We start from the raw sequence: 15,765 nt of genomic DNA, 5'->3' as shown, positions 1-15,765 counted from the left end.
TTACCAAAAAATCAAGAAAAAACAATCAGAGTCCTCGTCTCCCTTTTCCAAGTCTTCATACAGGTTAATGCACGAGTCCAAGTCCAAGTCGAGTCATGAGTCCTTAAAATTAGGGCACGAGTCAGACTCGAGTACTACAAAACTGCATTGCACTTTGAAAGAAAAATATGTCACTCCACTTTTAGGGCAAGAAAAAAAAACAGGATGACTAATTGACGTAATTTGTACTAGAGCAAATCCCAAATAAAACCACCTTTTCTGGCAAGGTGCGTCATTATAAAATTCAAACCAAGTTTTATTCATCCAGGTGACACCGAATAGTGGGATTATAAATCGTTAAAGTATAGAGATATAGATAAGGAAAGACAAACAATACCAAGTGTGTTGAAATGATGTTCATTTTGAGCAGACTGTGAATAAAAGTCCTAGGATGTCCAGGGGAAGCCTGTTGGTTAGAGAAGCAGCTTCGGGACCAAAAGGTTGCCAGTTTGATTCCCTGGACCAGCAGGAATGGCTGAAGTGCCCTTAAGCAAGGCACCTAATGCCCAACTGTTCCCCAGGCTGCTCTGGGTATGTTGTACATTGCTCTCGATAAGAGCACAGGACAGTCTTTATGATTCCAGCAGCAGCTCTTAGGTATGTACACAGTATGTAGGTAAGACCCACAACAGAAGAAAGCCATCAGTGAGAAAGTCACAAGTGCAGAAGCTCTAAGCAGAAGTAGATAATCAAGGTAGATCTTGAGGTTTCATATCCAGGTCTGACTGAGGACACAAAAACCTCACTATGTAGAAATGGCAAGTAAGGCGGAAAGGGATATTGTACAGATCCTAATGAAGTATTAAAACAGATGAAAGACCAAAAAGGAAAAGGGAGGAAGAGGAATGAACTCTGCTTTCTGTTCCTGCTCTCATCTTTTAGTCATCTTCATTTTTTTGCTTGGTGTACAGTGCCTTGAAAAAGTATTCATACCCCTTGAACTTTTTCACATTTTTCCATCTTACAACCACGAACTTATAAGTTTTTTATTGAGATTTTATGTGATAGACCAACACAGAGTAGCACATAATTGTGAAGTGAAACGAAAATGATAAATGGTCTTCAAAATTTTAAACAAATAAAAATCTGAAAAATGTGGTGTGCATTAGTATTCAGCCCCCTGTACTCTGATGCCTCTAAATACAATCCAGTGCAATCAATTGCCTTCAGAAGTCATCTAATTAGTTAATAGAGTCCTACTGTGTGTAATTTACCCTCAGCATAAATACACTTGTTCTGTGAAGGCCTCAGTGGTTTGTTAGAGAACACTGAAGAACAAACAGCATCATGAAGACCAAAGAACTCACCAGGCAGGTCAGGGATAAAGTTCTGGAGAAGTTTAAAGCAGGGTTAGGTTATAAAAAAATATCCCAAGCTCTGAACATCTCAAGAAACACTGTTCAATCCATCATTCAAAAATGGAAAAAGTATGGCACAACTGCAAACCTACCAAGACATGGCCGTCCACCTAAACTGACAGAGCGAGCAAGGAGAGCACTGGTCAGAGAAGCAGCCAACAGGCCCATGATCACTCTGGAGGAGCTGCAGAAATCCACAGCTCAGGTGGAAGAATCTGTGCACAGGACAACTATAAGTCGTACACTCCACAAATCTGGCCTTTTTGGAAGAGTGGCAAGAAGAAAGCCATTGTTGAAAGACAGGCATAAGAAGTCCCATTTGCAGTTTGCCAGAAGCCATGCAGGGGACACAGCAAACATGTGGAAGAAGGTGCTTTGGTCAGATGAGACCAAAGTTGAAATTTTGGCCTAAATGCAAAGCGCTACAGTATGTGTGGCGGAAAACTAACACTGCTCATCACCCTGCACACACCATCCCCACTGTGAAACATGGTGGTGGCAGCATCATGCTATGGGGATGCTTTTCTTCAGCAGGGACAGGGAAGCTGGTCAGAGTTGATGGGAAGATGGATGGAGCTAAATACAGGGCAATCCTGGAAGAAAACCTGTTGGAGGCTGCAAAAGACTTGAGACTGGGAAGGAGATTCACCTTCCAGCAAGACAATGACCCTAAACATACAGCCAGAGCTACAATGGAGTGGTTTAGATCAAAGAATATTCATGTGTTAGAATGGCCCAGTCAAAGTCCAGACCTAAATCCCATTGAGCATCTGTGGCAAGACTTGAAAATTGCTGCTCACAGACGCTCTCCATCCAATCTGGCTGAGCTTGAGCTATTTTGCAAAGAAGAATAGGCAAAAATTTCAGTGTGTAGATGTGCAAAGCTGGTAGGAACGTACCACAAAAGACTTGCAGCTGTAATTGCAGCAAAAGGTGGCTCTACAAAGTATTGACACAGGGAGGCTGAATACTAATGCACATCACATTTTTCAGATTTGTATTTGTTTAAAATTTTGAAGACCATTTATCATTTTCGTTTCACTTCACAATTATGTGCTACTCTGTGTTGGTCTATCACATAAAATCTCAATAAAAAAACTTTTATGTTCGTGGTTGTAAGGTGGAAAAATGTGAAAAAGTTCAAGGGGTATGAATACTTTTTCAAGGCACTGTACTGTATATAGAAAGAAAGTGATAGAGGAGTGAAAGAAAGTGATTCACTGGGGTGAAGTGAACTCGGTCACCGAATTCCTCAGTTCACTCTGGGTTCATTCAGGAAGGGGAATGAATAGCAGAGCCTCATACTGTTTCAATACAAGCTTATTTTTCCAAGTCCTTAAAAATGTGTGCTGGCGTAAATCATCCTACTAAGGCAGATTTGTAGCATTCGAGGTCATTTTAGTGTGTTCACCCATTAATTTCTCCATTCCTGGTGGATCCAACTTCCAGCAGACTGTCTGCGAACATTCAGCTGAGTGTTTTTTACAGTGTGAATGGTTGGAAAGCACATTTCACTGTTCACTGTGGACTTTATTATTATGCTTTCGACATGCGCTGGGTCACAACTGCAGACTAAATTCAGGAGGTTTTTGTTTTTCCTGTTTTAATGAGTTTTCTTTTTCAACACTCAAGACGTTGCATTCAGAAGTGCAAACATGCAAAACAATGCCAAATATAGCAAACGGCCAGTTTCTCACAGGGCAAGACAGAAGCACCAGTGTCTCCTAAAAAAAGAAGCTATTGCTCCCCACTCGAGCCTGACACACACACACACACACACACACACACACACACACACACACAGGAAGACAAATGGACAAACAGATTTTTGTATTACTTTAATTTATCTTTATATTATTTAGTTGTTGTATTAAATTTTACCAACTATAGTTTGTTGTTTCAGTAGTACTGAATTTTCCACCATTTCTGTTCTCTCATTTCATCTATTTGTTCTTTTTGAATGAAACTCTGTAGCATTTTAAGTATGGAAAGTGCAATATACAGTGGTGCTTGAAAGTTTGTGAACCCTTTAGAATTTTCTGTATTTCTGCATAAACATCATCAGATTTTCACACAAGTCCTAAAAGTAGATAAAGAGAACCCAGTTAAACAAATGAGACAAAAAATATTATAATTGGTCATTTATTTACTGAGGAAAATTATCCAATATTACATATCTATGAGTGGCAAAAGTATGTTAACCTTTGCTTTCAGTATCTGGTGTGATCCCCTTGTGCAGCAATAACTGCAACTAAACGTTTCCAGTGACTGTTGATCAGTCCTGCACACCGGCTTGGAGGAATTTTAGCCCATTCCTCTGTACAGAACAGCTTCAACTCTGGGATGTTGGTGGGTTTCCTCACATGAACTGCTCGCTTCAGGTCCTTCCAATATATTTCAATTGGATTAAGGTCAGGACTTTGACCTGGCCATTCCAAAACATTAACTTTATTCTTCTTTAACCATTCTTTGGTAGAACGACTTGTGTGCTTAGGGTTGTTGTCTTGCTGCATGACCCACCTTCTCTTGAGAGTCAGTTCATGGACAGATTTCCTGATATTTTGCTTTAGAATTCACTGGTATAATTCAGAATTCATTGTTCCATCAATGATGGCAAGCCGTCCTGGCCCAGATGCAGCAAAACAGGCCCAAACCATGATACTACCACCACCATGTTTCACAGATGGGATAAGGTTCTTTTGCTGGAATGCAGTGTTTTCCTTTCTCCAAACATAATGCTTCTCAATTAAACCAAAAAGTTCTATTTTGGTCTCATGTGTCCACAAAACATTTTTCCAATAGCCTTCTGGTTTGTCCATGTGATCTTTAGCAAACTGCAGACGAGCAGCAATCTTCTTTTTGGAGAGCAGTGCCTTTCTCCTTGCAACCCTGCCATGCACATCATTGTTGTTCAGTGTTCTTCTGATGGTGGACTCATGACCGTTAACATTAGCCAATGTGAGAGAGACCTTCAGTTGCTTAGAAGTTACCCTGGGGTCCTTGGTGACCTCGCTGACTATTACACGCCTTGCTCTTTGAGTGATCTTTGTTGGTCGACCACTCCTGGGGAAGGTAACAGTGGTCTTGAATTTTCTCAATTTGTATACAATCTGTCTGACTGTGGATTGGTGGAGTCCAAACTCTTTAGAGATGGTTTTGTAACCTTTTCCAGCCTGATGAGCGTCAACAACGCTTTTTCTGAGGTCCTCAGAAATCTCCTTTGTTCGTGCCATGATACACTTCCACAAACATGTGTTGTGAAGATCAGACTTTGATAGATCCATGTTCTTGAAATAAAACAGGGTGCCCACTCACACCTGATTGTCATCCCACTGATTGAAAACACCTGACTCTAATTTCACCTTCAAATTAACTGCTAATCCTAGAGGTTCACATACTTTTGCCACTCTCAGATATGTAATATTGGATCATTTTCCTCAATAAATAAATAACCAAGTACAATATTTTTCTCATTTGTTTAACTGGGTTCTCTTTATCTACTTTTAGGACTTGTGTGAAAATCTGATGTTGTTTTAGGTCATATTTATGCAGAAATATAGAAAATTCTTAAAAGTTCACAAACTTTCAAGCACCACTGTACATGAAGTTATTAGTACTATTATGATTTTAATTATTATTAGACTACACTACAATTAATAGTTGGACAAAAATAAATGGATGTTCCCTCACCAATCAGTGAATTTGTATGGTAATTGGCATTAAAACTGGCAGCATGCATCGTGTTAAAGTGCTGCTTTATGTTATCTGCTTTGCAGACAGTATGCATATTAAGCACTCTTGGTTTAGCAGTGGCGTCATCTGGTAAAATAAAACAAAACTTATCAATCCAGTCAGATATGAACTGACGGGTTTCCTGGTCGACTTCGCACTTTTTTGTGCAGGCCATGCTGTTCTTGGTTTAGGACAGTTAATGATTATCTGTTCATGGTAATAATAGGTGAAGATGACAGGCAGCTTTAGATAGCTAGCTGAAGACTTTAGGGATTGCGCACATCTGATAGAGACACATGCTTTGCGACATAAATTGGAGGTCAAGGTTATTCTGTGGGATGAGGTCAAAATAAATTAGAGCAGCACACACTTTATGTCACATATTGCACACTTTATTTAACATGTTATGACAGGTGCATTAGTGCCAATGGGTCGGTGTGAACCTGACTTTTGCGGGCCGCCATTTGGGGTTCAATGGAAATAAAGCTGATATTCATCCCCACCCCCCACCCCCAGTGTGAATTATCCTTTTGAAATTACAGATTTGACTTGTCTCGGATATTTCTTTGAGCTTTTTTCCATTTTACAAATTTTCTACCAAAATTACAATATACAGTGGTGCTTGAAAGTTTGTGAACCCTTTAGAATTTTCTATATTTCTGCATAAATATGACCTAAAACAATATCAGATTTTCACACAAGTCCTAAAAGTAGATAAAGAGAACCCAGTTAAACAAATGAGACAAAAATATTATACTTGGTCATTTATGTATTGAGAAAAATGATTCAATATTACATATCTATGAGTGGCAAAAGTATGTGAACCTTTGCTTTCAGTATCTGGTGTGACCCCATTATGCAGCAATAACTGCAACTAAACATTTACGGTAACTGTTGATCAGTCCTGTACACCGGCTTGGATGAATTTTAGCCCATTTCTCTGTACAGAACAGCTTCAACTCTGGGATGTTGGTGGGTTTCCTCACATGAACTGCTGGCTTCAGGTCCTTCTACAACATTTCGATTGGATTAAGGTCAGGACTTTGACTTGGCCATTCCAAAACATTCACTTTATTCTTCTTTAACCATTCTTTGGTAGAACGACTTGTGTGCTTAGGGTCGTTGTCTTGCTGCATGACCCACCTTCTCTTGAGATTCAGTTCATGGACAGATGTCCTGACATTTTCCTTTGGAATTTGCTGGTATAATTCAGAATTCATTGTTCCATCAATGATGGCAAGCCGTCCTGGCCCAGATGCAGCAAAACAGGCCCAAACCATGATACTACCACCACCATGTTTCACAGATGGGATAAGGTTCTTATGCTGGAATGCAGTGTTTTCCTTTCTCCAAACATAACGCTTCTCATTTAAACCAAAAAAAGTTCTATTTTGGTCTCATCTGTCCACAAAACATTTTTCTAATAGACTTCTGGCTTGTCCATGTGATCTTTAGCAAACTGCAGACGAGCAGCAATGTTACTTTTGGAGAGCGGTGGCTTTCTCCTTGCAACCCTGCCATGCACACCATTGTTGTTCAGTGTTCTCCTGATGGTGGACTCAGGAACATTAACATTAACCAATGTGAGAGAGGCCTTCAGTTGCTTACAAGTTACCTTGTGGTCCTTTGTGACCTTGCTGACTATTACATGCCTTGCTCTTGGAGTGATCTCTGTTGGTCAACCACTCCTGGGGAGGGTAACAATGGTCTTGAATTTCCTCCATTTGTACACAATCTGTCTGACTGTGTATTGGTGGAGTCCAAACTCTTTAGAGATGGTTTTGTAACCTTTTCCAGCCTGATGAGCATCAACAATGCTTTTTCTGAGGTCCTCAGGAATCTCCTTTGTTCGTGCCATGATACACTTCCACAACCATGTGTTGTGAAGATCAGACTTTGATAGAGCCCTGTTCTTTCAATAAAACAGGGTGCCCACTCACACCTGATTGTCATCTCATTGATTTGAAAACACCTGACTCTAATTTCATTTTCAAATTAACTGTTAATCCTAGAGGTTAACATACTTTTGCCACTCACAGATATGTAATATTGGATCATTTTCCTCAATAAATAAATGACCAAGTATAATATTTTTGTATCATTTGTTTAACTGGGTTCTCTTTATCTACTTTTACGACTTGTGTGAAAATCTGATGATGTTTTAGGTCATATTTATGCAAAAATATAGAAAACTCTAAAGGGTTCACAAACTTTCAAGCACCACTGTATAGCCAAATGTTTGTACAGTTGTTTTGAGTCAATTAATTGCATTGTCTGCATAAGAACAAGTATTCTAGAGTGAACATATTGGCTTGAAAACAGAGACACATCATAAACAATGATGAAACCTGCCAACGCAATTATTAATTTCTCCTCCACTGTACTTGGGAATAATTTGAGCAGAACCAAAATTTACATGGATGTATTCTCTAGTATTCTCTGGAGCGGAGCATTTCTACATTCTGCCTGATTGCCACATCATAGCTCATTACACTATGCCTTGGCCTGAGGCCAAATGGCTCAATTTTAGTCTCATCAGACCGCAAAATCATTTTCCTAAAGCTCTCTGATTTTCTAACATGGACTTCCTCAGATGTGGTTTTTTTACTTGCCACCCATACCAGCCATATCTGTGAAGAGCTGACGGTATTGTTGAGATCTACACAGGTTCTCCTGTTTCAGCCAGTGAGCTCTGTAACCTCTCCAAGTCTTGTAGCTGCATTAAGTTTGGCTTGTTCTTGGTAGTGTCTGGGTTATGCCATATTTTTTATTGCAATTTCTTATTATGGTTTTCACAGTGCTCCAAAGCAGGATCAAAGCTTTGCTGATGTTTTAATAACCTTAATTCCCCCCCCCCCAACAACTTCATCTCAAAGCTTTGAGGGCAATTCCTTGGTCTTCATGACAGCAGCAAAGATCTATATTATGACAAGATACAGTGGATATAGAAAGTGTACACACCCCGTTAAACTGATAGGTTTTTCTGATGCAAAAAAATGAGACCACGATAAATAATTTCAAAGCTTTTCCCACCTTTAATGTGACCTATAACCTGTACAATTCCATTGAAAACCAAACAAATCTGTTAGGAAAAACATAAAAAATAAAAAAATGTACAATAAGCTGGTTGCATAAGTGTGCACACCCTTAAACTAATACTTTGCTGAAGCACCTTTAGATTTCATTACAGCATTCAGTCTTTTTGGGTTCACACCTGCCATTGATTAAAATGACTCTGATTAACCCCAAATAAAGTTCAGACATTTACTCAGTTGCATCCTCCAGCAAAATCCAGGGTTCACAGAGAGCTTACAAAGCATTGAAGGGATCTCATTGTTGAAAGGTATCAGTCAGGAGAAGGGTACAAAAAAATTTCCACGGCATTAGATATACCATGGAGTACAGTGAAGACAGTCATCAAGAAGTGGACAAAATATAGGACAACAGTGACATTACTGAGAACTGGACGTCCCTCCAAAATTGATGAAAAGACAAGACGAAAACTGGTCAGGGAGGCTGCCAAGAGGCCTACAGCAACACTGAAAGAGCTGCAGGAATTTCTGGCAAGTACTGATTGTGTACTACATGTGACAATCTCCTGTATTTTCCATATGTCTGGACTATGAGGTAGGGTCAAAGAAAAACATCCAGGCCTGTCTAAATTTTGCAAAAAAAAAAAAAAACCATCCACTCTCCCAAAAGCATGTGGGAAAATGTCCTATGGTATGATGAAACCAAGGTTGAACTTTTTGGCCACAATTCCAAAAGGTATGTTTGGCGCAAAAAAAACACTGCACACCACCAAAAGAACACCATACCTACGGTGAAGCATGGTGGTGGCAGCATCATGCTTTGGGGTTGTTGTTTTTTTTCAGCTGGAACAGGGGCTTTAGTCAAGGTGGAGGGAATTATGAACAGTTCTAAATACCAGTCAAATTTGGCCCAAAACATTCAGGTGTCTGCTAGAAAGCTGAAAATGAAGAGAAATTTCACTTTTCAGCATGGCAATGACCCAAAAAAGTATTGGAATGGCCCAGCCAGAGCCCAGACCAAAATCCAATTGAAAATCTGTGGGGTGACCTGAAGAGGGCTGTGCACAAGAGACGCCCTCACAATCTGACAGATTTGAAACGCTTTTGCAAGGAAGAGTGCCAAGTCTAGATGTGGCAGGCTGATAGACTTCTACCCCAAAAGACTGAATGCTGTAATTAAAATCAAAAGGTGCCTCAACAAAGTATTAGTTTAAGGGTGTGCACACTTATGCAACCAGCTTATTGTACTTTTTTTTTTTTTATGTTTTCCCCCTAACAGATTTGTTTGTTTTTTCAATTGAATTGTACAGGTTATAGGTCACATTAAAGGTGGGAAAACTTTTGAAATTATTTATTATGGTATCTCTTTTTTTTTTTACATTAGAAAAAAATCATTTTAACAGGGTGTGTACACTTTTTTATAATCCACTGTATATGGTATATAAAAATTACAAGAAATTGTGTTTTAAGTGTTTTGTAAATATTTTATTTTTACAGTTTAACATTTATGGGAAAACAGCAAAGAGACATTCTTAAAAACTCATGCTGCACTTTTCCAATTTAGCTACAAATCGAATGATCTATAGAACTCATTTGTCCTTCCCCTGTAAACAAACTGACAGCTAGTCAGCCACAAACTTGGGTAGTTTCAAGTGTGCTGCTTCCCCCATGTTAAATCCCATTCCAAACCAGCCCTAAAAAGATAGTTGAAGATGGCTGAAGATGGTTATGAGTGTGTGGGTGTCTAGGAACACTGCCACGATGGCCACAGAGTAGACAGCATTTACGCGAAAGAACTCATTGGTCTGTGATTGAGCATTTGGAGATGTTAAAATGCATATCACGGGTAAATTCAGGAGCAAGATCAATGTAATTCTCCAATTTTATATTAAACTTTGGTCAAATCTCTGTCACATTTTGTGCACTTTTTTTTTTACCTTGAGCAATACCTGAAAAATTCAGTTGAAATCAAACTATTTGAGGTGAATTCGTCTGCCTCTGAAAAAAACTTGGCATTTGGATTACCTGGCAAACATTGATTTTCGTGACGTCGCGTGCGGGACGCCTCCTTCTGAATCCATCATCAGCGCTGGTTTGTTTATGAGAAAACGACCTGGTGCTTTTCTGCAAATTTCTTCAATGTTATCACGTAATTATTAAAATGGTTAACAGATGTATCGTAGGAGGGTGTAGCAACACCAATCTTGATGGGATTAGTACTCATTGTTTTCCAAAAGACCGGACAATGAGAGAGAAATGGGAGCACTTGGTCTACACAGGCTGTGCACTGAAACCGTGCAAGCTCTCGCAGCCTGCTGGCGTTTCCGCAGGTAACGTCACGAATCTGGCTCCAGACTCCCTTGGGATTTTTCCAGACCCATTTTGTTATTTTATTTTTTTCTGCTGTAGACAGATGGCCTTGTGCAAAATTACCCTTCTGTATGAGTGTGTAAAGGGACATACTTTCATATAAAAAAAAAAAACGAAATTGGTCCAGGATATGCACTTTAAGGTATGACAGTGTGTGTGTGTGTGTGTGTGTGTGTGTGTGTAAGAAAAGTTTCTCAAAACAGTTTTAGTTTACTGCTTTGTATTAAATGGCAGCACGGTGCTGTAGTGGTTAGCACTGTCTCCTCACAGCAAGAAGGTTCTGGGTTTGAGCCCAGTGGCCGATGGGGACCTTTCTGTGTGGAGTTTGCATGTTCTCCCCGTGTCTGCGTGGGTTTCCTCTAGGTGCTCTGGTTTCCCCCACAGTCCAAAGACATGCAGTTACGTTAACATGGGGTGGCCTTGGACTGAAGTGTCCTTGAGCAAGACACCTAACCCCCAGCTGCTCCCCAGGCGCTGTAGCATGGCTGCCCACTGCTCTGGGTATGTGTGTGTGCTCATTGCTCACTTGAGTGTGTGCAGGCGTGTGTTTATTGCTTCAGATGGGTTAAATGCAGAGGGCGTATTTCACTGTGCTTGAGTGTGCATGTGACCAATAAAGGCTTCTTCTTCTTCTTCTAAATGACAGTCCCCCCACATACAGAAGGCTCAATGCACTCATTGCCACAAGAAGCTTAATATAGTGAAGAGGAGAAAAATGTTGTGGGCTGGTATCAACCTCAAGTATACAAAAAAAAAAAAAAAAGACAAAGCTGCAATGGGCAAACTGACAGTAAGTAATCGTACACTGCTAAAAACAAGATCTGCATCTTTTTGAGCTGCTCCTCACAGAGCAGAGCTACACACTCAGAGGAAAGCTATCTACCCTCTTCTGCATACACAAGCTCACAGATGCCTACAACTGGCTAGTCTCACTGTAAATGACAGAGAAAACTCACAGAAACTCCACACTGGGGACCCTGGAGCAATGAGACCGCAACACGTCTGCTGTGCCAACAAAACCTAATATGCACCCAGTGCAATGACTTATTTGATATTAGAGGGATACACCTACGCTTCCATGTCTGTGAAACACATTTTAACTTATTAAACAATCAATAACCTCTACATTTAAATCAAATGTGCTGGGCTGGGTATTGAATTTTGCTTGATGAAAAAGGGAGTGAAACAAAAAGTAGGAGAGAACAGTGGAAAGACTAAAAGGATATAATAATGACAAGCTCGTCAAGCCTCATCAACAGAAACACAACCAGCTTGGAATGAAGATTAAGGAGAGAGAGAGCGAGAGAGCAGTGCCTTTATGTGGTTGGAGAGCTCTGCACAATGTGCTCTTTGAATAGCGGAATACAAAATAACATTTACACAGCGAGCCACCAGACTCTTCCCACACTGAAGATAGATGATGATAATCTCACTATATAAACAAGTGCCATCATACTGCACAGCATTTCAATTTGACCAGAACAGAAAGCGCACTATAAATGTAAGAGAGAGAAGAGGAGGGGGATAATTTCACCTGTAATAACAGTGTTGGCTTTACTACTGACTCTCAAACCTGTCCACCTGGACACTGAGGATTTCTTTCCCTTCCCTTCTTCCTTCACCTGCTGCATAGCAGTATGCTGAGTCCTCGCCATTCTTATTTAGTCCTTTTCTGAATGCTTTAATTGCATTTACTATTTGGTTGTGCATATGTGTCAATGTTTGAACATGTGTAAAGGTGACCATCGTTGGTGAATACCATTTAAAGGAGTAATAATCTTTTTTTTTTCACGAGTACAAATAACCTGGAAAATATGTAGAACATAATTAAAAAATGGCAGTTAAAGCCATGGCCTCAGCACAAGTGTATTTATATTCAGCTTCAAGAAACTTTATCATCAATATGTCCATATACAAATACACAGTGCACTGAAATACAATTTCCCTCAGGCTTCCCATGGTGCATTTATAGAGAAACAGAATATTACAAAAAAACAAACAAACAAGGTATATTAATGACTATCTACAGCAGCGGTGAACTGTTAATATTACAGCTGGGATTTGAGCTCAGCCAAAACTAAGCCAGACACACCAAAAGAGCAACAGGGCAAAGGATTTTGCAAGGGATTACCGGCAGGCTGCCAGGTCACTCTGTTGTGTGTAGCTGTCAATGTTGATTTTAAAAGTAACTAAGTAAATTACATTGGGAAATGAATACTTAAGTCTGAGTGAAAAATACTATGCCGAGCTGCATGGAAGAAGAGTCTGAAGACAGAAATCTCAGGCCAAGTTTACATTAGACCGTATCTGTCTCGTTTTCTTCGCGGATGCACTGTCCGTTTACATTAAACCGCCTGGAAACGCCGGGAAACGGGAATCCGCCAGGGTCCACGTATTCAATCCAGATCGTGTCAGCTCCGGTGCTGTGTAAACATTGAGAATACGCGGATACGCTGTACTGAGCTCTAGCTGGTGTCGTCATTGGACAACGTCACTGTGACATCCACCTTCCTGATTCGCTGGCGTTGGTCATGTGACGCGACTGCTGAAAAACGGCGCGGACTTCCGCCTTGTATCACCTTTCATTAAAGAGTATAAAAGTATGAAAATACTGCAAATACTGATGCAAATACTGCCCATTGTGTAGTTATGATTGTCTTTAGGCTTGCCATCCTTCCACTTGCAAGTGGTAAGTGATATGCGCTGGGATCACACACAGCGGCTCAGTCCCGAATCACAGCTTGTGCACTACACTCGCGCACTCTGTGAGCTGCGCAAGGCCGGAGTGCGCACCCTCCAGAGGGCACTCGCTGTTCAGGGCGGAGTGATTTGGAGCGCAGGATGCCTGCGGAGCCAAGCGTATCCGTGTATTGGTGTTGCTGTGTGCACGCAAATCGTGTATTGGTGTTGCTGTGTGCACACTAATCGTTTTAAAAACGTTAATCTGATGATCCGCTGATTCGGTCTAATGTAAACATGGGCTTAGTTTCTCGGTCGTTAGCCTGTGCTACTTGCTCGATAGCACTTGGCTTGACCACCTTATTAGCATTTGCTAACACTACTGATGAACGCTACACCAATTGGAAGGTGACTTCACTGCTGTGCTGACGGTGCAGACTTGCGGTTAAGCTTGCGCTGGCCTTCGAGAAGGCCTAGGACGATTCATTTTTGTCCCTCCCACTATAAATCAAAATCTGATTGGTTAATTCATCTGTCATTTCCTACATAAACATACACTGCCATGGCCTTCTGTCCCGGCAATGAAGTCCTAACCAATGAGTGAGCCAGCTTTAAACTCTTCTCAGCCTAGAGACAACAAACAATAAAATCCTCTCAGATCTATAGCTGACCAAAGTAACATTTAGCTACAGTATCTAGACATCTAGCTAACAAAGTGACTAAGAAAACTAATTTAAAAAACTGTTAAGGTCATTTTATAGACACTCATGCAACACCCCTTCACTCCACCACTAACTCTGGCTTTTCAGAAAGAAAAAAACATGGCTGAATGTGGTAAGCACCCAGCATAGTCAGATAATTCTCCTGTGAGCATTGCCTGGTGTTCTTTGAAAAAAGATGATGTTCTTTGAAATAACTAACATGAAACACAGTTGTGTGTCTCACCAGCCTCTTTTATTTTTCATCTTGGACAAGACCAGAAGAAAGATGTTTTCTCCACAAACAAAGCTTAACCCTATGAACCATTACACCATCTATCTGTTAAACAGCAGCACTTTTTTAAATCCATTATTAGACTTAGTTTATCTGGAGCTCCCACCATTAAAAAAAACCCCTGTTAATTAAACACAAAATTACTGGTTACTCTAGAAACAGTAATGTATTAGAAAAAGTGCATTAATATACACTCACCGGCCACTTTAATAGGAACTTGTTCTTGATTCTAAGATTCCTGTTCTTGGCTGCAGGAGTGGAACCCAATGTGGTCTTCTGCTGTTGCATGCTGAGACGCTTTTCTGCTCACCACGGTTGTAAAAAGTGATTATATGGGTTACTATATCCTTCCTGGCAGCTCAAACCAATCTGGCCATTTTCCTCAGACCTCTTTTATCAACAAGCCTTTTCTACCCACAGAACCGTAGCATACTCGTTTTTTTTTTTTTTTCTGCACTATTCTGTGTAAACTCTAGAGAATGTTGTGTGTAAAAAACCCCAGGAGATCAGCAGTTTCTGAAATACTCAAACTAGTCCATCTGGCAGGCGGCACGGTGGTGTAGTGGTTAGCGCTGTCGCCTCACAGCAAGAAGGTCCGGGTTCGAGCCCCGTGGCCGGCGAGGGCCTTTCTGTGTGGAGTTTGCATGTTCTCCCCGTGTCCGCGTGGGTTTCCTCCGGGTGCTCCGGTTTCCCCCACAGTCCAAAGACATGCAGGTTAGGTTAACTGGTGACTGTAAATTGACCGTAGGTGTGAGTGTGAATGGTTGTCTATGTGTCAGCCCTGTGATGACCTGGCGACTTGTCCAGGGTGTACCCCGCCTTTCGCCCGTAGTCAGCTGGGATAGGCTCCAGCTTGCCTGCGACCCTGTAGAAGGATAAAGCAGCTAGAGATAATGAGATGAGATGAGTCCATCTGGCACCAACACCCATGCCACAGTGAAAGTTAGAGATCACAATTTTTCCCTTTCTGATGTTTGATGTGAACATTAACTGAAGTTCTTGATTTCTATCTGCATATTTTTATGCATTGTGCTGCTGTCAAGGGATTGGCTGATTACATAACTGCATAAAACAGCAGGTAGATAAGTGCTCCTAATAAAGTGGCCGATAAGTGTAAACCTGCAATTTGCCTTCCACTGTAAATACCACGTGCGTGCAATAGTACTGTTTAATATGTGGTTTTGTATGAGAAGGAAAAGAGAAAAAATATCCACAAAACCTTGCAAAGGACAGTAAACTGTTTGCCTTCCTGAGTAAACTGTTTGCCTTCCTTTCCTGGACCATATGCCCCTCCAGTGGCTCCACCGCATGAAGGATGCCAACACACGGATCACCCGTTGGTATCTTGCACTCCAGCCATTTAAATTTGAGGTGATCCACAGGCCGGGGGCACAAATGGCGGTGGCGGACTTCCTCTCCCGTCAAGGGGGGGGGAGTTAGCTTCAGGTCGGACGGCTCCCTGGCCTGAGTCGGGCGGTGGGGGTATGTGGCAGTGGGGGCGTGGCCGAGCATCAGTCTGTGAATGGAGGGCGGAGTCAGGGAAGGTGAGTGGTCATGTCATT

General features: G+C 41.1%; 1 protein-coding gene across 4 annotated transcripts in view; it reads right to left on the bottom strand.

Annotated features, from left to right (window-relative positions):
- LOC132898099 (zinc transporter ZIP11-like) overlaps window positions 1-15,765 on the bottom strand; it is a 365,574-nt gene that overhangs the window by 12,434 nt on the left and 337,375 nt on the right. Inside the window, exon 8 of one of the 4 annotated variants that reach the window (XM_060939489.1) lies at window positions 15,067-15,719. The exons of 2 other annotated variants lie outside the window; for them this stretch is intronic. In XM_060939489.1, the coding sequence (XP_060795472.1) occupies window positions 15,296-15,719 (424 nt within the window). In that variant the 3' untranslated portion in view covers window positions 15,067-15,295. Of the gene's footprint in view, window positions 1-15,066; window positions 15,720-15,765 lie in introns of those variants that run through there. One more of the 4 variants, XM_060939488.1, reaches the window with a different exon arrangement.

This window comes from Neoarius graeffei, chromosome 14, assembly GCF_027579695.1.
Source record: "Neoarius graeffei isolate fNeoGra1 chromosome 14, fNeoGra1.pri, whole genome shotgun sequence".
NCBI classification, from domain to species: domain Eukaryota; kingdom Metazoa; phylum Chordata; class Actinopteri; order Siluriformes; family Ariidae; genus Neoarius; species Neoarius graeffei.
Note: the sequence above shows the minus strand (reverse complement) of the source record. Positions and strands in the feature narration are given on the sequence as shown.